The sequence below is a fragment of the Osmerus mordax genome, chromosome 8, assembly GCF_038355195.1.
Source record: "Osmerus mordax isolate fOsmMor3 chromosome 8, fOsmMor3.pri, whole genome shotgun sequence".
NCBI classification, from domain to species: Eukaryota; Metazoa; Chordata; class Actinopteri; order Osmeriformes; family Osmeridae; genus Osmerus; species Osmerus mordax.
Window position 1 is genome coordinate 10,689,002 of NC_090057.1, and position 23,009 is coordinate 10,712,010.

Below are 23,009 nucleotides of genomic sequence, written 5' to 3' on the forward strand. Positions count from 1 at the left end.
TAACAAAATGCATGTATAATTGCCACAGGTGCCTGTATGTATGGTGCTGTGTGTTTGTGCTGAGAAGTCTATAGGCAGCAGGTCAGACATGTTAACTCATTCAGGCTTCCATATCAATTCTCAGGGGTCAAAGGTTGAATCATTTGTGACTTTCACTGCTGTGACCCTGTCCTGTTTAACGATGTGGGTGTGTGTTTGTGTGTAAAATGGCAATGAATTCAGCTAAAGACAGGAGATAAGACTATGGATGCACATTTGGAGTACAGGGAAGAGAGGTGTGAATGTACCTATGGTGTGCGATTCTGAGAAGATTTACATAGCTCCAACATTCTGTGGTATAAGAATACAACCTCACCTCCTTGCCTGGGTCACAGCGATTTGGGCCTGGGGGGAATATATAAACTCCCTCTGCTGATAGCCAACACAGATGTGTGTGTGTGTGTGTGGATTGACCGCACATGGCTAGGGTCTTAAATCTGTGTTGTATTAATGAAGACAAAAAGACTAAAAAGACATTTATTTTTAAGGAAAGTTATCATAATGTAATAGTGTATGCCATCAGTAGTTTAATCCATTTTGAAATAAGTAAAGCCAATGCCTTGTCCTTTGATACTAGTGTAGGGCTGTGTTGGCAGAGACCTGAATGATAAAGCCCCTTTGTCACTGGTCGCTCAGACACTCGTTAGGGACAGTCGTGATTTGCACAAAACAGAATGTAATTAAAATGACAATCACACTTGAATGACACACCTCTGGAGAGGTGCTCTCAACAGTTGAAGAGGAAGGTGAACCGAGGAAGACTGAAATTATCATTAAAAGTTGTGTTCATGTAAATATTCAGTACCAGTTTGACTAAAAGCTGTTAGAACTACAGTACCAATGTCATGTTTGATATGATTTTGTTTCTACATTCTAGTAATATTTTTTATGTTGTAACATGTATATTTACAGAGCTTGTGCATGCAGTAGTCAGGTGGCTGACCGGTTAGGGAAGCGTGTTAGTAATCAGAAGGTTGCCAGTTCAATTCCCGGCCATGCCAGATGATGTTGTGTCCTTGGGCAAGGCACTTCACCCTACTTGCCTCAGGGGGAATGTCCCTGTACTTACTGTAAGTCTGTCTGGATAAGAGCGTCTGCTAAATGACTAAATGTAAAATGCAGTAGTCCAACACGTGTTTACATATTCCCTTGTCTTGCAAAAGGAATAACACTTGGTCCACTGCAGCCTTGAGTAACGATGAGTGATGGTCCAATTTGAATTTGTATGCGTTAGACAACCTTTCTTTCATATGGCAGGTGTCCCTATTTTAGTATGCAGGTTTGGGTGTATATATAGAGAAGATTTACCAATCACTTTGAGTTTTGTTTACTAGATGAGCTCCGGTGCTTTACATTTACATTTAGTCATTTTAGTCATTTAGCAGATGCTCTTATCCAGAGCGACTTACAGTAAGTACAGGGACATTCCTCTGAGGAAAGTAGGGTGAAGTGCCTTGCCCAAGGACACAACGTCAGTTGGCATGACCGGGAATCGAACTGGCAACCTTCGGATTACTATCCCGATTCCCTCACCGCTCAGCCACCTGACTCCCTCTTTAGTTGCTTTAGGCAACTAGTTTCATTGTGAATACCTTACTTAATGATTGCATTGATTTCATTATTATTGTATTGATTATCTTACTATTTATTAGATAATAAACTATCATTGTGCATTTAAGTTACTGGTTCTCCTGGTAGGCATCTATCACACTACGGCAGTGAAAACCTTGATCTAGTTGGGTTGATATGGCTAATACAGGTTTTAGACATGCACTTTTGAAGTAGGTGGTTTAAACTTATAGCCTTTGAGTCACTGACAGTGGGCTTCCCATGCTCCGAAGTAATACTGTAGCCTCTGGGGGTCAGTTTACATACTGTGATGGTGGTTAAATACATATCCATAGCAGAGATAAACGGCTGATTAGTTTACATTTAGTCATTTAGCAGACGCTCTTATCCAGAGCTACTTACAGTAAGTACAGGGACATTCCCCCGAGGCAAGTAGGGTGAAGTGCCTTGCCCAAGAACACACATCATTTGGCACAGCCGGGAATCGAACTGGCAACCTTCTGATTACTAGCCCGATTCCCTAACCGCTCAGCCACCTGACTCCCACCTAGTGAGTATGCATACTTTAAGGCCGGTGCCCTGATCAAGCAGACTATTTTTTACCTACGTCCGAGTTTCATGTCATTGACTGTTTAGCGCTCGAGGTTACAAGTAACGCACTTGCACATTTCTAAATCGGAGTCAGATATGAACGAGTCAATCTCCCTGACATCTAACCGAATTGTTTCAAAGCCGGGGACAAACGCAAGTGTCTCCGGCCTCACACTAGAGGTAAAGATGCTACATATCAGAAGGATATGTTGATGTACTTTAATGGTCCAAAAGAAAAGTGGCACATGAGCCATCAAAAGCATCCAAGATGTAGGTGAACAATCGATGCATGAAATAAGGTCAAATTCAAGATTGATTCAACGTAAACAATATGTTTCTTGAACATTCAGATATCAAGCCGAGAGAAACTTGACTTGGTTCAAACCGAATGCGTCCATTCCTCTGTACGAGTCCAAAACATCACCCTTACAGAGTAACAACAATAGAAAAAGTTATTGAAGAACAAAAACAGTTCACAAATCGTAAACACAGTAGTGACTGCTAGTTTCACTCCCATATCAAACACAAGACACCCGTCAGGAGCACTGAGCAACAACACAACTTGGTCACGGTCAAAGCCGTGACACGAACACTTGAAACGAGGTTTGGAGTTCGACTTTGCAGCAATAACCCCACCTCTCAAACATCGAACAAGTCACGCTTCTCGAAACAGTGGCAGTCCTTATAGTGGTCACAAAATGTTCCCGGTTCCAGCGTAAGAGGCAGGGCCCTTGACAACACGCTCAGCCGATCAATACAGTTAAAAATGGGGTACATTCTCTCCCGGAAGGCGTGTGAGACTGTGTGGAGGTGTGTGTTTTCGTCGGAAAAAAAACAAAGCTCTCCTCATGTCTAAAGTCACTCGGCGGTTGCTGATCATATCAACAGCGAGCTGGACGGCGTCCTGGCTAGGACGGAGGATGAAGTAATCGCCGGAGGGGTTGCAGTGGACGGCCCAGATCTCTCCTGGGGGGTCGTACCTGCTGACAGCCTCGGGGGCCACCCCCACCCACCAGTCCTCCATCGGCACGGCCACGTCCCAGGTGTGGCTCCCCTGACTGAAGCCCTCGGAGCCCAGGACCCAGGGGCCCTCGAACCTCTCAGGGTTGGGTGGTACCTTCACATTGCTCCTGTCTCTCACGCTGGTCAGGTCCTTGGAGAGGATGAGCCAGGGGGTCGGCGTGTTGGGGTCCAGGGTGACTGGGGCCCAGGGTGACTGGGGCTGAGCAGGAACACGACAACAAGTCAGTGATCCCAGTAGAAACACACGAACGTCACTTTCTCCCCGTGACGAGAGGATTGTATCAGCTCAGCTGATACAATCCTCAACAGTGTGGACACTCAAGGGATTACTCATCTTCGATAAACATTCAATGTCAACTCACTGTATTTAACAAGCGTCTTCATCTCTTCCCAGACGTGGAAGCCAAGGTTTCCGATGTGTTTGGCCACGTTCAGCAGGGTATTCGTCTCTGGTTCCAACTGGATGTTGAGGTCCGAGGCTCTGGGACAGGAGATATCACAAGTCAGACAAGCTGTCGGTGTCAACTATAGGAAACAAACTCAACTAACAAATGCGTGAGAAGGCTCACTTACCTTTGTAACGTGACCTCAATGTTCTGCTGAGAAACAACAACAAAAAGCAGTTTATTAATATCCGTCCATGGCTTCCATATGACCAGTACCAGAGGAATAATTCCTGTCACACTGGAACGTGTGTGTTTTACCTGATTGAAACTGGAATCTTGAGCGTTCAGCAGCTCCTCTATACAGGATATGGTCTGCGTTAACGCAGACCTCTTGTCCTCCAGGCCATTCATCCTGTCCTTCAAAGCGCGAGTCTTCACCTCCAGCTCCTCCTCCAGTGCTGCCATCCTCGCTGCCTTCTGCATCTTCAGGAACGTCTCGAGCTTTCGAAACTCAGCTTTGATTTGCTTCTCAGTGCTGAGGGCCTGCGTCTGCAGAGAAGAGGTCAAACAAGGATCACAATTATTAAACAATTAGTCAAACAAACAATTAACCAACGACACGTACTACACTGGCTGTCTGAGTTCAACTGTCTGCATGCTGGTCTCCTACCCAGCGCTGTTTCTCTCAGCCTTCCCGGTCTATCATAAACCAGGACCGGGTATCTCTCCTTAGTACGAAACACATATTCCTCTTTGTTCATGTGAGGTGAAGCTACTTGAACTGTTAAATGGACAGAATGTAACCGATCCAAGACGTTATCAAACCATGTTCATGCAGCTTACCTTAACATGCGCTGCCGACTCCTCACAGCACAGCTGCTCTTCATTGCATTTCCGGAGTGTTTTCTTCGAAGCCTGTAGTGTCAACCGCAGATTTTCCTGGTTGGATATTACAAGTTATAACGTGTCTAATTAAGGATGGGAGAATATTTCCTCAAGAAAAGATCAACAATTGACGTGGACTTGGAAGTCGCATAAAAGGCCCAGTGGACAAAAAGCATATCGAGCCATACGTTTTCTAGCTCATTTGTGCCATCTGATATCCAGACTGTGAGTTGTATCATTAGAAGATGATATCTCTGCTTCTGTTATCTAACCTTTGGGTCCTGCTCAGCTCTTCCAGCTCTTTCTCGTAGAAAAGCCTGGCAAATGTTCTTCAAAGACAGGTTGATGGGGGGTTTGTTTTGCCAAAAACCTTCCTTGCAAATCGGACATGCCCTCAGCCCAGCATTACGCCAGACTTTTCTAACGCAGAGTTCACATAACGTGTGGCTGCAATTCAGTGTGACCGGGTCCCCAAAAATTTCCTCACAAAGAGGGCACGAGACATCCTTCTCGGAAATACCCCACCATTTTCCGGCCATTTATAGCACAGCCTGCGAGAAAGAATTGTGTAAGGGGTTAGTGATACAATTAAAACTTAATGTACAATTATTATTCTCTGTAGTTCTAGGACATAAGATATGGCACCAGTCCAAACTAAAAGACACACCTTTCCTTTGATCACTACATTTACATTTAGTCATTTAGCAGACGCAAATCACAAATCCTTCACTAATATGAATTAACTACTTACAGTAGTGAAGATAACTATAAAACCTTATCTTTGCCATAGCTAGCAACTAAACCACAATTTATAAAGTGAGATATCAAAGTTTGGATTATTCCTTAAACTAGTAGCCTAAACCATCTACCATGTAGAGAATCTGTAAGGCTACATACAATTAGGCTATGTTACATAGCATGCACGCTAACTTTTAGCCTACTGTTGCCTAAAAAGGCTGATTACTTGAATGACCTATTCTAGAAAGCCTGTTTTACTCATGAAAGCTTATATTTACCAATAATCCAATAGTGTGAGATGAATACTGGTTTCACGGTGTCGTAAATAATTAGAATGAGAAAAACCTATCTAGCACCCATGGAGTCTATTCTAAAAACATGTCCGGGTCCCACTGTACACGTGACTTTCAGAGGGGGGTGTGTAAAGAATGATAATATACATTTGAAAATAATCAGCATATAATTTCTAGTTTTATAACTGTCTAGTTGATAAATTCTGCTCTGTGTTATCGGAAGGCATTGCACAAGTTCTTCACAATCAGATTACTCGTAGGGGGCTGTAAAGATATCTTCCTGCAGACGGGACATTCTTTAAATCCTTTGCTTCTCCAGGACTCCTGCACACAAGCTTCGCAAAAACTGTGACTACATCTCAGGAGTACAGGGTCTTTGAAGATGTCCCTGCAGATTGGACAAGTTAGGTCTTCTTCTGGAGAATACGAACAGGAGGTCATGATCTGTAATCACGCATAAAATTAAACTCACTTGATACCATTTAGTATCCTAAACTAACATAAAAATCTGGGATGCGCTTAGGGAAAACTGTCTGACGAAATAAAGTAATGCGTTATAGTTGAGCACGTGGAGGAAGATAGTTGCTCCATGCAACAGTGTCATCAATCAGGTTAAGACTAATAAACAAGTGACAGGGTTGTGGATTCACACTGTAACGTTAGACTGTGTAACTGCAGCATGATTACCTCAAATCTAGTGGGTATTCTAGCAGAAGATGTAGGCTACATAAACTAGTCAGTTAGTTTCGGCTGTTCGTTTACTCAGATCATTTCACAGATGGCATTAAACTTACAGCACAAATCGTTTCTTCAAATTGTTGCGCGATGAGCAGGTCATATGTACGGCTTTGAAGTCTGGTATATCCCGCAATATAAGACCCTAACCCTTAGCCTAACTGGATATACATTTCCCAGGTCAACAATGAATCAGTTGAAATGTTTGACACTACATGCAACGAAGCAACTTTGTCAATACAGGAACTTCCTGTTCGTGTCACGTGTCTGAAAGGGAGGAGCTTACTTTTGGCCCTGAGCATCAATTCATCAGAATCAGAAAGGGTTTTATTCGCCATGAAAGTTTGCACAGACAACGAATTTACTTTGGCAGGAAGGTGCATCATCATCATCATCATCAAAATAATGGATATCATGAAATTGTAGACCACTTCTACAACAATGTGAAAAAATATCTGTGATAGAAGGTTGAAAAGATTATATAAATGGTTTGATAACAATATTAACTAATCCATTCAGCAATCAATTAGTATCTGAGTGTAGGATGAGGCGTGGGGCATCCTTTATACTTGTGATAGACAACATGAAGTTGTTCCAAACGGTTACATATAATTTAACATGTCAAAAGTTGCACAGAATCAGAGTGTACCTGGGCTGTCTGCAACAGTTTTCATTCTATAACTGATACCAACACACATACACACAATCTGGGGAATTATTTCCAGCAGTTAGATCATGTAATTACCAGAGGATCTTACCAGAAGAAGTGTGAAATAGCAACCTCACTTGACAATGGTGGCTACAACATTGTCAACATGTCTGTATAATGTTCATGAATAATTCTGTTATTATCAGTTGCTTTTAGATTTTGTAACAATGTGACAACCTGGGATGAGTGTTTGTTAATGAATGAGTGATACACAGACAGCTCCTGTTGAGCAGTGACACCATTTGATGACCAGCAGTCAATCCGTTTCTTATCACACTATCAAAAGATCCAATAATAATCCAGTCTCTACTGGTGATCTAGCCTTGAAGGAATGCAGAATTCCCACTCATACACATACATGCTGAATACACACGCACGCACACACACACACACACGCACGCACACACACACACACAAACACACACACCATGTCGTTACTGAACCCCTTTTGTATTGCAACAGGAATTCCTGCTATGCTTTTACTACTAATGAAAGAAGGAAGAAAAACAAACAGCCATCCTAAATTACAAAAATTGAAAATAAGTGAGGGATAAGGGAGAAAAAAAAGTGAGAGAGGAAGAGATGGAATTAGAAAGATAAAGATCTTGGAACTTTTTTCTTCTAAGGCTCTTGTGAGTATTTTATATAATACGTATTTTTATCTTTTCTCAAAAGCATACTGTAAGCCCAAGGCTGAAATGAGAAATTAGACATTGATCCAGATTTTAATTTGAGGTTTAGGAGCAACAGATCCGTGAATACGTTTTCACATCTATTTCACGCAGAGAAAATATCCACATTTTAGTTGCCTCAAATGCAAACCAACTTGTTTTTTAATCAACATTCATCATTCAGTTTTTGTCTTTCATCTCTCAGCCCTGGTGCCCCCTTTCCTCTTTCCATTTCCTCTCTGCTTTCACTCTTTCCCAACTCTAAATCATTTCTCATTTATATGAACCTCTGCTTTAGCTCAGAGTGTGATTAAGATAAAGTCCGGCCAACTACAGGAACCTTTTATAACATAATAATACCCTTCCAATGATCGATCATTCCCCTTTGGCCAAGGAGCATGGAACAGGCATTGCAAGTGAATAGGTCACATGTTATTCTACTGAATATTCTATTATCCTACAGCTCAAAGTGAAATAAACACATTCGTCTGTAGAACAGATCCAGGTTCTCAGAGCAGTTGGGCCTGTTTTCATAACTGCCTTAAAACGTTGTGGAAATTAGACTTTGCCCCAAAACATTACGGAGCAAATCAATCACATTTGGCATTATGGTTTTTCTCCAATGGGAAACGTGTTTTTGTGTGTGTGTGTGCGTGTGTGTGTGTAGGCGAGAGAGAGAAAGAGAGAGAGACTAGTCTGTGTCATGCTGTACCAGCAACAGGGTGATCATAATCGTGGAGGGGGAGGGGGGTAAGCATATTTATGTCACAGCCATCTTATACCTGCCAGACACACCATTAATCACACACAGGATGAGCTGGAAGAGACACAGACGGAGGAGGGAAAAGAGGGATGAAAGGAAGACGAACTCCCCGTGCTCCGAGTGACAACATGCATGTGACCTGCAGTGAGAGAGAGGGAGAGAGGGAGAACAATAGAAGGGTGGAGAGAGAGAGAGAGAGAGAGAGAGAGAGAGAGAGAGAGAGAGAGAGAGAGAGAGAGAGAGAGAGAGAGAGAGAGAGAGAGAGAGAGTGAGTGAGACAGAGAGACAATGCCTTCTGGTATACGGTATAATAGTGGACGAAACAAATGGCAGAGAAAGGGTTAAAGGACGTTAAAGAGAGGTGACTGACAGAAAAATGCGGAGAGTTGGAAGGAGTAAGAAGAGAGATTAGAGGCGAGGAAACGACAAACTAAAAATGTTAAATAATAAGCTGTGGCATTAGGAATTGGGTTCAAATGGAGCAGACCAAGAAACTGACAAGTGTGGTGTACGCTCAAGGTCAAAGACAGAACTTCCAGACACCACACACACACACACACACAACCATTTTCATGTGGTTGTTTCTCCATCTGCTCTCTGTTAGCATGTCACTCTCGGCTCTTCTTTGTTCATTTGGCCGTGCTCTGGTCTTTCTCATAAAGAAAGACCAAATAGTAAGATCAGCGCCCTTTCTTTTCCTCTCAGCATTTTTCTCACTTATTCAAATTCATCCTGCTTTCTATAACCCCCTTCTCTCTCTTTCTCTTTGTCTCTCTCTATCGGTCTCTCTTTCTCTGTCTCTCTCTCTCATGCTCTCCCTCTGTCTCCGAGCTAATTCCTTGGCAAGCTCCAATCTCTGTTGTTTCCTGTCATGTATGAATTTGGTTGAAACATGTTCATATCTATCAGAACCACAGGACCCCAGTGCAGCCCTTCACACACACCACACACACACACACACACACACACACACACACACAGCACACACACACATCGCACACACACACACATCACACACAGGGGGTCAGATGGCTGTTCAGTCTGGACTGTGTAAAGGCCATAAGGGGGAATTGAATCTGTCAGCCAAGACCTCACAGACTGAAAGAAGGACAGAAAGAGAGAGAGAGAGACAGAGGGAGTAGAAGGAGAAAAAATGCAAGGCAACGCTCTAATGAGTCGGAATGGATGAATAGAGAAGATTGACAGAGGGAGTGAGACAGTGGGATTCTCGGATTTACTTTAAACATTTGGCATTCAAGATTTAATTATACTCATATTTATGTGTTTGTGTGTGTGTGAGAGACACAGAGAGAGAGAGAGAGAGAGAGAGAGGGAGAGAGAGAGAGAGAGAGAGAGAGAGAGAGAGAGAGAGAGAGAGGAGAGAGAGAGAGAGAGAGAGCAGAGAGAGAGAGGTTGACTTGTCCAGTCAGGGTCTGGTGAGAACACATACCAGTGGACTGATGGTCAAGTGTGTCAGAGTGTGTGGTGTTACCCTGGTAACCCCCCAGAGAGAGAGGGTCAATACACCCTCAGCGTCAGGTTACAGCTAATGCAATAGCTCTCTTAACAAGACTGTGTGTCTGTGTGTGTGTGTGTGTGTGTGTGTGTGTGTGTGTGTGTGTGTGTGTGTGTGTGTGTGTGTGAACAACATACTGATGGAGCCACTTCAGACCTGGAGCTGATTCAGATAGCAAATACTATCCTGTACTTGGCATTGTCTTTCTTTGGTTTTACAAGCATACAAAAAAAGTCCCAATACTACCCACTCAACCCCAATCACAATTGGATCAGCGTTTTGGCTATAAGACTTGCTCCACATCTTTTGCACAGGTAAAAGTAAAGTCTCTCTCCGGCCTTATCCCTCACACCATCTCTCCATCCCAATCAATCTGTCTCCTCCCCCTCCCTCACTAATGCACTCTTTCATGTCCTCTCCTATTTCTTCCTCTTATTTTCCTCCTCTCTCTCTCTCTTTCTCCCCGATGTCTCATGGCCCTTTTGTGAGCCCTCTACATTTTTGGGGGTAATGTGATCCTCCCTGTTTCTCCCAAGGGTGGTCCGCTCCAGTCATTCACACAAGGGCTGAATGGCATTGGCCGAAAACGTGGATGGGGATGGGGGAGGGGGAGGTGGGGAGGGGGACTGGTGGGGAGGGGGGGGGGGTATGGTAATGCGGGGATGTTTTAGAGAGGGAATCTGAAAAGTTAGGAATACTTGACTTTGTGGCTAGAAAGAAAAGTTTCAAGTCGTTCTTTGTAGAAGGTCTGGCCATGTGTGTCACTGTGTTTGTGTGTGTTTCTGTGCAGGTGTGTGTGTGTGTGCCATCTGTACCTGTACCATCTGTCTGTCTGCCATCTCACAGCTGCCTTGTCCGACCCACAATCCCTCTCTCTCTTCCCCGCAGCGTCTGAATAGGCCCCCCCAAACAAGCCTCCCCCTCTTCAGCCATCATCCTTTCATCCCTCCATTCTCTCTGTCCCCCTGCCCTGACACTTTCATCTCTGGCAGGCACTGTCTTTCCAGCCGTTGCTCCCTGCTCTCATTTGATCTTTTTCTCACTCTTTCCCCCCCCCTCTCTTTCCATCTACTCGACGTCCATCCGTCTCTAACTCCGTCACTCCTTCCCCGATTCTTGATTCTGCCTTTGTCATCTCCGGAGCGCCGACCCCATCCACCTCTTCCTTCCTCCACCCCTCCTTTGGGTCACGTGTCTTGCCCCTGTTTCACCTCACTCCTTCACCCGCTGCCTGTCATCCACCTTTTCCTGTCTTCCTTCACAAGGCCCCTGAACTCACACACAGACACACACACACACACATACATACACACACGTACATATACACGCCGTGCCCCAGACAGCCCTCCAGTGTATCAGTCTGCCCAAAGGGAGCTTGGGTAACTCAGTCCCTTCTACCTGCCAACTGCTGTGTCACAAAGGAGTTCACGTTACGCACACACATACACACATTTGTGAGTTGTTCGAAACAAAGGTACAAATGTCAGGCGAATGGATTCTCGTTCACGTGCTGACAAATGCGTTCATACGTTTGCGTTGAACAGTATACTTCAATCGTCGAGGGGCAAACTTCCCTTTCGAATTGATCCTTTTTTCTCATGTTTTCTGTGTTTTCTCCGAGGTTGCTGAAGATTGGAGACACTGTGTGTGAGAGTAACAGTGTTTGTTTGCATTCCCACTTTACCCTTTTGATGAATATCTCCACAACTTAGTGCCTTTCGCCTGTCACTCTTCCCCTGTCCTATCTCTCTTTCTCTCAATCTCCTTGTCTACCTTTTAAACCACAGCCGTTCAAGAGAAACAGTTTATTCCGGATCTTGCACTCTCTCCTCTTCGTCGATCCTAAACCCATTTGAGTTGAACACTGAATGAGAGAGAGAAAGAGAGTTGGTGTGTCTTGTGGATGTGTCGTGTTATCTCCACAGCAATCTTTAATTCTGATTTGATTGGAATTAAACTGGTTCTAATCCAGAGTTAATAGGGTTAGACCGAGTCTAATCCTGGTTTAATGAAAGCTACTGTGGGCTCCTGGACTCTGTCATCAAGTAGGACTTTAGACCATGATAATCCAAGTGGTGGATTAGCTGGCCACTTCATGTTAAGTGTAGCTCATGTATGTGTGGTTTGGTACTGTGCTCTTGATTTGTGTGTATCTGTGTGTGCATGTGTGTGCGTGAGTGTCTGTGTGTGTGTTCAGTAGATTCAGTTGGTGTCACGATTGTTGGTGTCTGTAGTAGTGTGTCTTTGTGAGTGTGTGTGTGCTTCTGTCTGTGTGTGGGTACCTCAGCCCAATGTAATCGGACCCAGCACTCCCCTGTCAAAAATAAAAATCATTTGTCCGCTGCACGAGTGCGGCCATTAAATATGCATGGTGGGGGGAGGCTAGGGGAGGCAGGGCTTGGCGTTGGGGGGAAACTGATACGGAACCATCCGGAAGGGCATCGGAATACCAAGGTGGACAAATGGCATCTGAGGGTGGGGGGTGGGGGGGGGGGAGGAGGGTAAGAGTGAGAGAGTGAAAAAGAGGGAGGGAAAGAGAGAAAGAAAAAGAGGGAGAGAGGGAGAGAGGCCTCTGGAGGAGAGTTCTCTGAAGACGTCGACCATTTGCAGGAGAACGGCTCTCTGGTGCTTGAACACCTCTCTCTCTCTCTCTCTCTCTCTCTCTCTCTCTCTCTCTCTCTCTCTCTCTCTCTCTCTCTCTACTTCTTTCTCAATTGCTTCCTCTGTTTTCCCACGAAATATTTTCTTCTCTCTCCCTCTCACAGCTTCTTCCACCTCCCCCTTTCTCTCTCGGAGCTGTCACTACACAGCGTATGAGTGGTGGGTGGCGTTTCTCTACTCACATGATAAATCTGTCAAACAGGCCAATGTGTGTGTGAGTGTGTGTACTCGTGTGTGTTTCTCAAGCATCTAAAATCCACCTGTCCCATAGTCTCCTATCTTGTAATTGTATTCTCATATCAAAGGATTTCTTTGTCTAAGTCATATGCACATGGTGGGCAAGGGATTTTGTATGTGTGTGTGTGTGGTGTGTATCAGTGTTTTATGGGGTTGAAAATTGCATAAATGTTTGTACATTTTGTCGCTTTTTAATGGATACCTCACCATGTGTGTATTGCAAAGAGACAGATAACAGAATGATAAGAAAAGTGGGAGAGAGGCCAGAACAAAGTTAGTTCAAACTCCCACCTGCTGGCAGAGGAGAGGTATACACCACTACCTATCTCTCTCCGTCTTCCTCTGGCTCTCATCTCTCCTACTCTATCGCACTGTTCACACCATCTCTCTCTCTCTCTCTCTCTCTCTCTCTCTCTCTCTCTCTCTCTCTCTCTCTCTCTCTCTCTCTCTCTCTCTCTCTCTCTCTCTCTGTTTTCATTCCCTGGTCCGCACCATCTGCTTCCTATAACAACAGGGCCCAGCTCTGTTTAAAGAGCACCCCCCCAAAAATTGACATTTGTTCACGTACAACCAAAATAGCCCCTTTAAACAAAATGGTCCCTTAAAAAAAAAAAAAAAACACATACTGCTGCTCTAGGCCTACCACTCCAACCTGGTCTCAATTAGAGAACCCCCAAATTTCCTTCACACCCAATGCTAGGAAGACCCCCAGATTACAGGAATATTTTCCTTCTAGCCGATGTTACTTTTTGGGGGAATTCCTCGGGATAATTGAAGCCATGTGCGGTTGGAATTCTGAGGTGTTCCCGAGTTTCGTTGCGGATAAATACGGCACATTGTAAAAAAGAGGGTGTTTTTCAGGGACGTCCCTGATTGTCGGAACGTTGTGTGGATTATGAAGAGAGAGGGAGTCGAGGTCAGACTTCCATGTGGAAGGAGGCGGAGGCTTAATTTAGATCAAATAAACAAAGTCACCTGTGAGCGATTTTAGCCTGCTGGGTTATAATGACACACACACACGCACATGCATCCTGCTCACAGACAGGCACACACACACACGCACAACCACACACAGGAGTGCGTTATAGGATGAACACTAAAACAGGTGTGTAGGCCTAAATCCTGAAGGTTCTAGTGCAGACATACACAAAGACACACACACACTCAAGGATTAGACACAGCTTCTCATTAACAGCATGACTCAACACAAAAACTGAACTACACAGTGAACCAGTCAACTCAGTCTGTCTTTGAGTGATCCTGCTGTCCTGGGAATGCTTAAATCAACTGGACATGGTTTAGGTATCAAATACAGCAAGTTCCTTCTTCGCTGGGGAATGATGATGGAGAAACCAAAATGTCCACTTTCAGGTCATCCTCATTCAGTCAGAGAGAGAGGGGGGAGGGGGCTTGGTGCCATTTAGAGAGGTAAACCAAGAGAGGTAGTAGAGAGAGAGAGAGAGAAAGAGAGAGAGAGAGAGAGAGAGAGAGGGGTGCTAAGAGAAACTAAGAGAGAGAACATAAAAAAATAAGAGAGAGTTAACATAGAGAGTTAGAAAGAGAGAGAGAGAGAGAGAGAGAGAGAGAGAGAGGGGGGGGGGGGTTGATAGAGGAGGAGGAGTAGAGAGGAAGGGAGTCACATCCTGATTTCAAACTTTCACAATTAAATTAACCCTGCATAAGCTCTAATAAAAGGGATTTCACACATCCACCACCACACATGCACTCTCACACACACACACACACACACACACATTTACACACACACACACACATACACAAACAGGTAATTAACCCCACCTGGGCAAACATAATTTAGTCAGACGCCCCTTCCGTCTGCTAACATTGACCTTAGAGAGAAAGAGTTTGTGTGTGACTGTGTATCTGAGTGTATGTGTGTGTGTGTGTCTCCAAACTCTAAACTTTCTCCTCTACCCGAAATTACATCTGACTCTTGACACTCCCCAAGCCTTAAATCGCCCAATTATATCCCCGTGCACACACTTAGTAGGCTTAAGAAGCTGTCCCCTTTCAGAGCAGTCACGTACAGCCAAATCAAAGTAGACGCTTTACACACCATGCAATGGGGCAAAGACGGACCATGTGTGCTGTTGTATAGCCTTGTGTTGTTCCAACCATTTTTCTCTTTAACAAAATGAATTTCTGTTATTTGCTTGCAACCAACCAGCAACGAAGAGTCCTGTAACGAAGTCGATTTTCTCTTTGCATTCGTGTCTCCCCCTCTTTGCCATTTCTTTTCTTGTCTGTTCACTCTCTCGTGACAACCATTTTTCTCTTTAACAAAATGAATTTCTGTTATTTGCTTGCAACCAACCAGCAACGAAGAGTCCTGTAACGAAGTCGATTTTCTCTTTGCATTCGTGTCTCCCCCTCTTTGCCATTTCTTTTCTTGTCTGTTCACTCTCTCGTGACACCTCTCCCAAACTCATACTTCCTCTGTTTTCCTCCCCCTGTCCTCCACCCTCTCTCTGTGACAGGACCCACGTGAAGGGACTTCACTGGTGAGATGAATTAGGGTTGGGGTTGAAGAGTCTCATTGATGTGTTCCACCGCTGGTCCGAGGAAGGGCAGACAGAACCATGCTTGGGTCACATTCCTCTGCACTGTCTGCTGAGCACTGATTACAAGACATAAATTAACACGTCTGTGTGTGTCGGGGAAAGAAGGAAAGAAAGAGAGAGCCGTTCGACAAGAAAGTGGAGGACAGAGAGAGAAAGATGGAGAGAGAGAAAGGTTGGAAGAGAAGGAGACAGGAGAGAGAGATAGAGAGAGATTTGAGAGGAAGAGAGAGAGAGAGAGAGAGAGAGAGAGAGAGAGGAAGACAGAGAGAAAGAGAGAGAGAGAAAGAGAGAGACAGAGAGAGAGACCAAGAGAGATATCTCTGAGGCGCTGGGCTCATATTATCATTCTTCATTTGAGCCGCCACATAATGACCTAGTAGCAGGACCAGGTTAAAAGCACCCAACCAAAGATATTCATCTGTTCCACTTGTCAACTCAACTGCAACTGAAGTGTATGCTTGCATGTGTGTATGTGGGTGCGTGCGTGTGTGTGTGGGTGCTTGGGTGTGTATGGGTGTGTGTGTGTGCTTGGGTGTGTGTGCTTGGGTGTGCAGGTGTGTGTGTGTCTGTGTGTGTAGGTGCCTGGGTGTGCTGGGGTGTGCATGTGTGTGTGTGCGCGTGTGTGTGAGGTCTTGCCCTTCATGAGAGCTGACCTGGCTGTGACCTCCGATGGGCGACCAGATCACTTTCACATGTAGCACCTAGTGACATAGGGCAAACATGAACCCATGGCTCTTCAAAGCCAAGTACCAGTTGAACTCCTGTCCCGATATTCCTCACAGTTATGGAAGAATTACATTTAGCATATAGCATTGGTGTTCATTGGCAGCCTAATTATGCACTGCTACAGTATATGTCACAGCAGTCAGGGTTAACTAACACACAGTTTATCCAGCACACATCACACTGCACAAGTTCAGAGGAGAGGAGAGGAAACCAATTTCACAGCAATTTTCAATAATACAAAAAGAAAGGTTAAGTTATTAAGTTATTGTGGGAAAGGAAGATAACCTGAAGAAATATTAAATTAAAAGACAACGCAACAGAAATATATGGAAATGATAAGATAAATATAAAAACGGTTCAACGTGATTTCAGAGGTGAAGAAAGAGAAACTAAGAGAGAAAGAGAGAGGGGGACAGAGAACAAGAAAAGAAAATGGGAGTATAGAGCACCTGTTATGGCCAATCTCTATCAACAACTTGCCCAGAGACAGGAGACCTAAACTGGGGAGAAAGGAGATTTCTGGGACCACACTCTCACCTACTGGTCAACATAGGTACTACAAGTAAATATCCCTACTACCTCTTCTCTCTCCCAGACTCCTTACACTCCCCACCCCACCCAGAGGCAGATTAAACCCCAAATTAAAATGTTATAGACCATTCCCTACAAGTGAACTGAGTGATGTCCTATACAAACTCATTTCCAAACCAAAGTCAAACATTGATGAAAGCCACACATCCAAAAGGGTATTGGTGGAAGGGTGTGGGAGGGAGCAATGGCTCTTTGAGGGAGGTGAGAGCCAGGAGTTGTGTTCTCGTGGCAGGTGGAACGCACCCAGCCCTCCCCCTTCTCATACTGAGAGGGCGTCATCTGACCTGCCAACAGCGGGCACACAACGGAGGGCACAAACATGAGCATGCACGGATCCACATACACGAAAACAACACACACACATACAGTGAGGGTATAGGAGGGGGTTGCTCTATGTTGGGTATCTGTTGGTCTGTATGTGGGGAGGGGGGGATTTGGGCAGGCCTTAGCTATTTCTGGCATCTTGTCCAGCCTGTGACTGTGTCAGTGTTCCCAGGGGAGGGATGATGCCAGACTTGCCACCTGACCCCAACGCCACCTGTCACCCCAGCCGCCCCCTCCTCTCCACCCCTACCCCCACTTGCAACTTTCTGTGTCCACACTAACTATTTCTCTACTGCCCACCTCTGGTAGCCTCCTCCCCCAGCCCCCCATTGTTCCACTATCTCCCCTCTGCCTGGCCCTGGTTTCTTCTCATGTTGCCATGGAATCTGGCGACCCCTTCTGGTATAATAAGAATATTAAGTTGTTGTGGTTGGCTGTCGAAGGGCAGATGTTTACCAACCCCACTGTCAAATAAATCGGGAAAAACAGATTTAGGAACAGAACACTAGATAGCACAACTATCACACCAAGGAGAGGGCACTTTATGAAAATCAACTGGTCCATCGCCATAAAACCTACCGAATGTATCTGTATCTGGCTAATAACAACAACAACAAAACCTTCATGAAAACAGATCTAATGGAAGCTAACTAATGATCAAAGCTAACTAATCGATGAAAAGCATGAAATTCAAGACAAAAGCCAGTTGTGTTGCTGAAACAAGGACTGAAGAACACAGAGCCCTGAACAGCCCGGTTTTCCCATGTCCTCATAACAACATCACAAACAAATAACCTGAAAGTGATCTGTTATCTGTCCTGTATTTTACATTTACATTTAGCAGACACGCTTATCCAGAGTGACTTACAGTAACAGAGGCAAGTAGGGTGAAGTGCCTTGCCCAAGGACACAACGTCAGTTGGCATGACCGAGAATCGAACTGGCAACCTTCGGATTACTAGCCCGATTGCCTCACCACTCAGCCAACTGACTCCCATTTTATCAGAGACCTTGGGCACAGTTTCATCTACAGTGCATTGCCCATCTACAGTGGAACTCTTTATAAGCGGAACAGAGGCTGAAATCTCTCATTCACAATGAAGGGTATTGTATCTCTGCTGGCTTTGCTGCTGTGTCTGTCTGACACTTGGGTTCAGGGGGAGAGTAAGGGGGTGGTGAGGGACAGTGATGGGGGAGATATCGGGAAGGGAGAAGTCCAGTCGGAGAGACGAAGCATCGAGGATGCGATCGACCGGAGCACGTCCAACTTGGTGACCACCGTTCTGCCTGACATCTGGGCTGAACTGCTGCAGCTGAGAGACATGGTGGTGGAGCAGAGTGGAGCTGAGGATCTTGGACTCCGGACTGAAGGAGACCGAGAGCCAGGTGGACAAACACAAGATAGAGCTGGTCCTCACCAGGAACGACGTGGAAGAGCTTGAGATGACCAACGCTGTTTTGGACTCCAGACTGAAATCCAGTGAGAACCAGGTAGCAAAGCTAACGAGACAGAATGCTGATTAAGTCTTGGACCTCTTCAACATGAAGGCTGAACTTCAGCTCCACCAGAACAAGCTGGCCCACTTGGAGAGAGAGAATGCGGACCAAGCTTTGGAGCTCTTAGACCTGAGGTACGGACTGGAAACCAGTGAGGGTGATATTCAGTTCCACAACAACAGTATCAACAACTTGAAGAAGGAGAACGGTGTCCAGGACAATGAACTACATGGTCTGACAGTCAACCAGAACACCATGAAGAGCCAATTGGAGGAACTGCAGAGAGATAACGCCAAGGTCGCCTTCCATGCTGCTTTGACAAATTCTGGAGACGTTGGACCCTACTCCTACTTTGAGGCGCCAGTGAGAGGAGTCTACTACGTCAGATTTACAGTGTGTGGCCCAAACTTTAAGGGCCATATGGGTGTGAAACTGCATAAGAATGATGTTGTGATCCTTTTAAATGAAAAGAATAAGGCTAATGATGATTGGGAGTACATATCCAATGCTGTTGCTCTGGAGCTGAATGAAGGGGACCTGTTGTACCTGGAAATCCCTGCAGGTAAAAAGCTTTTTGATAATTTGAACAACCAGAGCACCTTTACTGGCTTCTTGCTGTTCCCCTTGTGAGCAAATAAAGAGAATGTGGTATTCTACTAAAAGAAAGGTGAAATGATTGCTGTTTTGAATCTATTGGCTCAATGTAGGCTACTCTCTGGCACTGCCATATCAGCCTTGTGTAATCTGCTTTTAATTTTTGTATAAGTATGATAACATGATGATTGTATGATGACAACACAGGACAGAGATCTTTTGTTATTTCCTGAATACTTTATCAGATCTCATTTCATATCAGGTCTCAATATATACATGAATACCCCAATAAAGATAAGAAAAAGAAACAATTTGTGTCTTGTTCAATGAGACTAAAGAGGAAGTGGTGTTCTTGTGTAGCATGGCAGTGTGTGAGAAAGAGAAGAGACAGGGGCGGGATGCGGGGGTTGGGGGGTGGGTGGTGAGGCCGAAAAAAAATCTCAAGCAGGGGGGAAACATTTTAAACAAAATATGATTTCTCGTCCCTTTTTCCCAACCCTCATTGGCAGCCGTCCAACAAAACAATTAGCCAGTCCTCAGCGCATGGGAATCCCTCTCTCCGCAGTCTCTCTAATGACCAACCTCCCTCTCCTCCACTCTTGGATCTTCACCGCGCCTCCCTCTCTCCCTCAGACCCGGGCAGCCCCTCCGCGCAGCTGGCCGCAGTGCAAGGCGGCCAAGTTTATTTTCTCCCCGGTGGTCCCTTTGGGGTGACGGCGAGGGCTTGCCACATCGCCGCTGATGTATTGGGTGAGGGTCCTTCGAGCAGGATGTCGTTGGGAGTCTTACAACATTACAACACTCTCACTTTTAACTTTCTTCTACTCAAGCGCAGTAATCTACATTTCATTAGGCCTATGTATTGTCCAGGATTGAGTCATTTACAAATAATTTTTCTGAAAATCTCCGTTATTAGAATTATGAAGACAGATTTTTGATTGACTGATGTCGCTTAAATGAGGTTAGAGGTTACACTAGTGAATTATAATTTCGGTTTGTCCTATTATTCAACACATTTTAGGCAGACGTAAAATTGAACATTTAAATTTCCATAAAAAAGTGGATATCAAGACTTAAATAATTAAATAATCTTTTAAAAATATCAAAAATTAAATAAAAAACTGTCGACCCCCCCAAAATAATTACAAACATTTGTCGTAATTGACCAAAGTTTTATCAACAGTTTGTCCCACAAAAAAGTTTGAATTCCACACTAGGATTCCCTTAACGTTCTCTGTTATTAGGATGATTTCCCTACGGGGCCGTTGAGAGGGTCATCCCGTCAGTGTATTCTAAGAATAACACTAGGCCTTAATGGATGGATGCGAGGGACTTTGTTATTACAGCAAGAGACGTTCTTCTGCGCTTCTCCGAATGAGGAATTATTTGATTGAGCGAAATTGTTGAGACAGGGGTAGGCCTAAAGTGTGTGTACGTGTGTGGGTGTGCATGCCTCCAGTAGGCCTACAGACCCAAGATAATACGGAAAGAGAAAAAGAGAGACGAATAAGAAGGCTGCACAGAGACACTGGCTATCCCGAGATGCACAGGCGCACTCCTGCTCCGCGAGAGCCGCATAAATATCTGTCGACAGTATGTAAACACCGCGGTCATAACCCGCGTGAATTAAACAACCCGTCTAAATCTGGATTAAGCGCTGCATCCACATTTACCACTTTGTCTGACCTTCAACAATGAACTTTCAAACCAGCATACCTCTGCCATTACCGCATTATGGATGGAATTTATTAATGTAAAATGAACGAAACCACAGTGAAACACAACATCTCAGATAAATTGCCTTGTCTGTGGAAAATCGTTTTGTTTCCAAGTCATCATTGATAGCAACTGTTTGTTTATATAATGATAAGCATATCGAGATAGTAGCCATCAACTGTTTGCGTTTCGTGATTAAGAAAACAAATAGGCCTAAGGACTATCTGTTTTTACTGATGCTCTTTGTTACAGTCCAAGCATTGCTTAGAGAATTTGAAGGAATGGAGGAGATAAGAAAATTAGGGTCATGGCGGTAGGTTTTGCCCGTGAGTCCACAGCAAAACATAGGCCAAGATAATTACAGAATCCCACTTTGTTCACAACAATGCATAGTATCATGCGCAACAGTATTATATTTTATTTACATAAAATCTGGAAAAATACACAACTTTCTCACTGGCGCTTCCATGTAGGCCTATGACTGGTAGACCTACTGTAACCTAACTCAAAAGTGTGACAGCGTTATGGCGTTGGAAGATTATAAAAACAAATATACAAAATATTCAGTCTTTTTGTCTTTGAACCAGCAAAGACAACATCTGATGGCTTCTTTAAATAATGAACAAAACAGTGTCTCTTTACGGCAACGCACGAAAGAGTGCACGCGCTCCCTCGGTTATTCCCACTCGAAAGTCTGTGGAGATGACGTGCATGTCCCTCTATCCCTCAGATATGTGTCTCGTGGAAAGCAGAACAGTGTAGCATCAGGAGGCAGTTCCACACAGCCGTGTAGTATTGAGCATCTCCTTTAGATCGTTCTCTGGTTTGCCTGCGACCATGAAAGGCCACGTCTGGAACGAACAGAAAAAAGGACAATGTAGGCCACATTTTATTACAACAAATAGAGTCTACATTTACATGCATATTTAAATACATGCACTGATCAGTGCGCTGCGTAATAATTTCACAACAACGAAGCCATAATCGAGTTATTTATTGTGATTGTGTTATGGGTGCAGCTACCATTTAAATCCAAAGAGATTTAAAAAATGAGGTTTGCAAATGTCCATGGACTAAGTATAAGGTAGCTTACATGAATGTTCAATGTGCATGTAGCTACGAATCTACTTGTAGTGCATTAAGACAGTAAAACAATTGAAATAGTTTCGAGTTGGCCCAACAGCAACTTTATTGTTGCGTTTGTGTAAATAACGCAGTTAAATCCTAGTTAATATTGTTATGTCATTTTATAGGCTATATGTTTTGTTTTAAGCGCGCAGTTATTGGGCCTATACTGAATGCAGTCAAATTTAAATTGCAGTATGTGATATAGTAGTCCTATTTTTTAATACATAAAAAATTGAGCTATATAAAGCTGTATAGTCTACTTTCACCTTGCCTTTCACCTTGTTGAATTAGTTATATTGTTGTTAGAGCCTAAAAAGCTTACCAGATTTACTGGGTGAATATATCCGTTCTCGTATTTGTCGTTGGCCAAAATCTGTCGCAGGTGAGCAATGTAGCTTGACGCCAAACGCAGCGTGTCCAGTTTGGATAGCTTGGTATCCGGGGGTACCCATGGTAATGTAGTCTTCAGCCGAGAGAAGGCTTTGGACAACACTCGCATCCTTGCTCGTTCCCGTGCATTAGCTGCGTTCCTTTGCACCTGCTTGCCCTCCTGTGCCACACCATTGCGCGTGGTTTTCCGAGACGAAGTCTTCCTTTTCTTTACCGAACCATCAGCTCTGTCATTCACCGAGCTACCCTCACAGTTTGAACTCTCCTCGGTGCTTTCATTCGACGTTCCTGAATCTTTACCAGAAGAGCCGAATTTCAGAATGCCGTCCAAAAGTTCGTCATCGACGTCGCTGAGGGACCCCGTGGACATGATCTCTCCGTTGGTGCGGCTTCAAAACATGTGGGATGTCGGACAGACAAACTAACGGAAGGGGTAAGTGAGCTCGCCGGTGTGCGCTCGGAATGTTTCATATACTCATGAAGCGGCGAAGGATGAAGGAGACACTGTAAGCACGCGCTGGTAGGAACTGACCATTTATCTCCGTGACCAGGGGCGTGACCGAGAACCGTGGGAGGGGACCACGAGGATACACTTCTACAATGTTCCTACTTTCAATGCATACGACACTTGCAGTCTTTTGGGGA

General features: G+C 44.5%; 2 protein-coding genes across 7 annotated transcripts; both read right to left on the bottom strand.

The window, feature by feature from the left end:
* Positions 1 to 2,402: 2,402 nt before the first annotated feature.
* Positions 2,403 to 6,439, bottom strand: LOC136947293 (nuclear factor 7, brain-like). 6 transcript variants are annotated; one of them, XM_067241272.1, is made up of 8 exons: positions 6,319 to 6,439; positions 5,779 to 5,968; positions 4,766 to 5,044; positions 4,452 to 4,547; positions 3,927 to 4,157; positions 3,796 to 3,821; positions 3,585 to 3,703; positions 2,403 to 3,421 (listed from the first exon to the last, which is right to left on the bottom strand). In XM_067241272.1, the coding sequence occupies exons 3-8, from the start codon at positions 5,030 to 5,032 to the stop codon at positions 3,300 to 3,302; spliced, it is 861 nt and encodes a 286-aa protein (XP_067097373.1). In that variant the 5' UTR covers positions 5,033 to 5,044; positions 5,779 to 5,968; positions 6,319 to 6,439; the 3' UTR covers positions 2,403 to 3,299. The 6 variants fall into 6 exon arrangements, with proteins under 6 accessions (XP_067097373.1, XP_067097376.1, XP_067097372.1 ...); XM_067241275.1 differs by having other exon boundaries at positions 3,796 to 3,818; positions 5,510 to 5,968; XM_067241271.1 differs by having other exon boundaries at positions 5,510 to 5,968.
* A 14,637-nt stretch (positions 6,440 to 21,076) lies between these two features.
* tcf21 (transcription factor 21) lies at positions 21,077 to 22,734 on the bottom strand. The gene is made up of 2 exons (XM_067241279.1): positions 22,297 to 22,734; positions 21,077 to 21,697 (listed from the first exon to the last, which is right to left on the bottom strand). Exons 1-2 carry the CDS (start codon positions 22,732 to 22,734, stop codon positions 21,611 to 21,613), a joined length of 525 nt encoding a protein of 174 aa, XP_067097380.1. The 3' UTR covers positions 21,077 to 21,610.
* Positions 22,735 to 23,009: the final 275 nt, after the last annotated feature.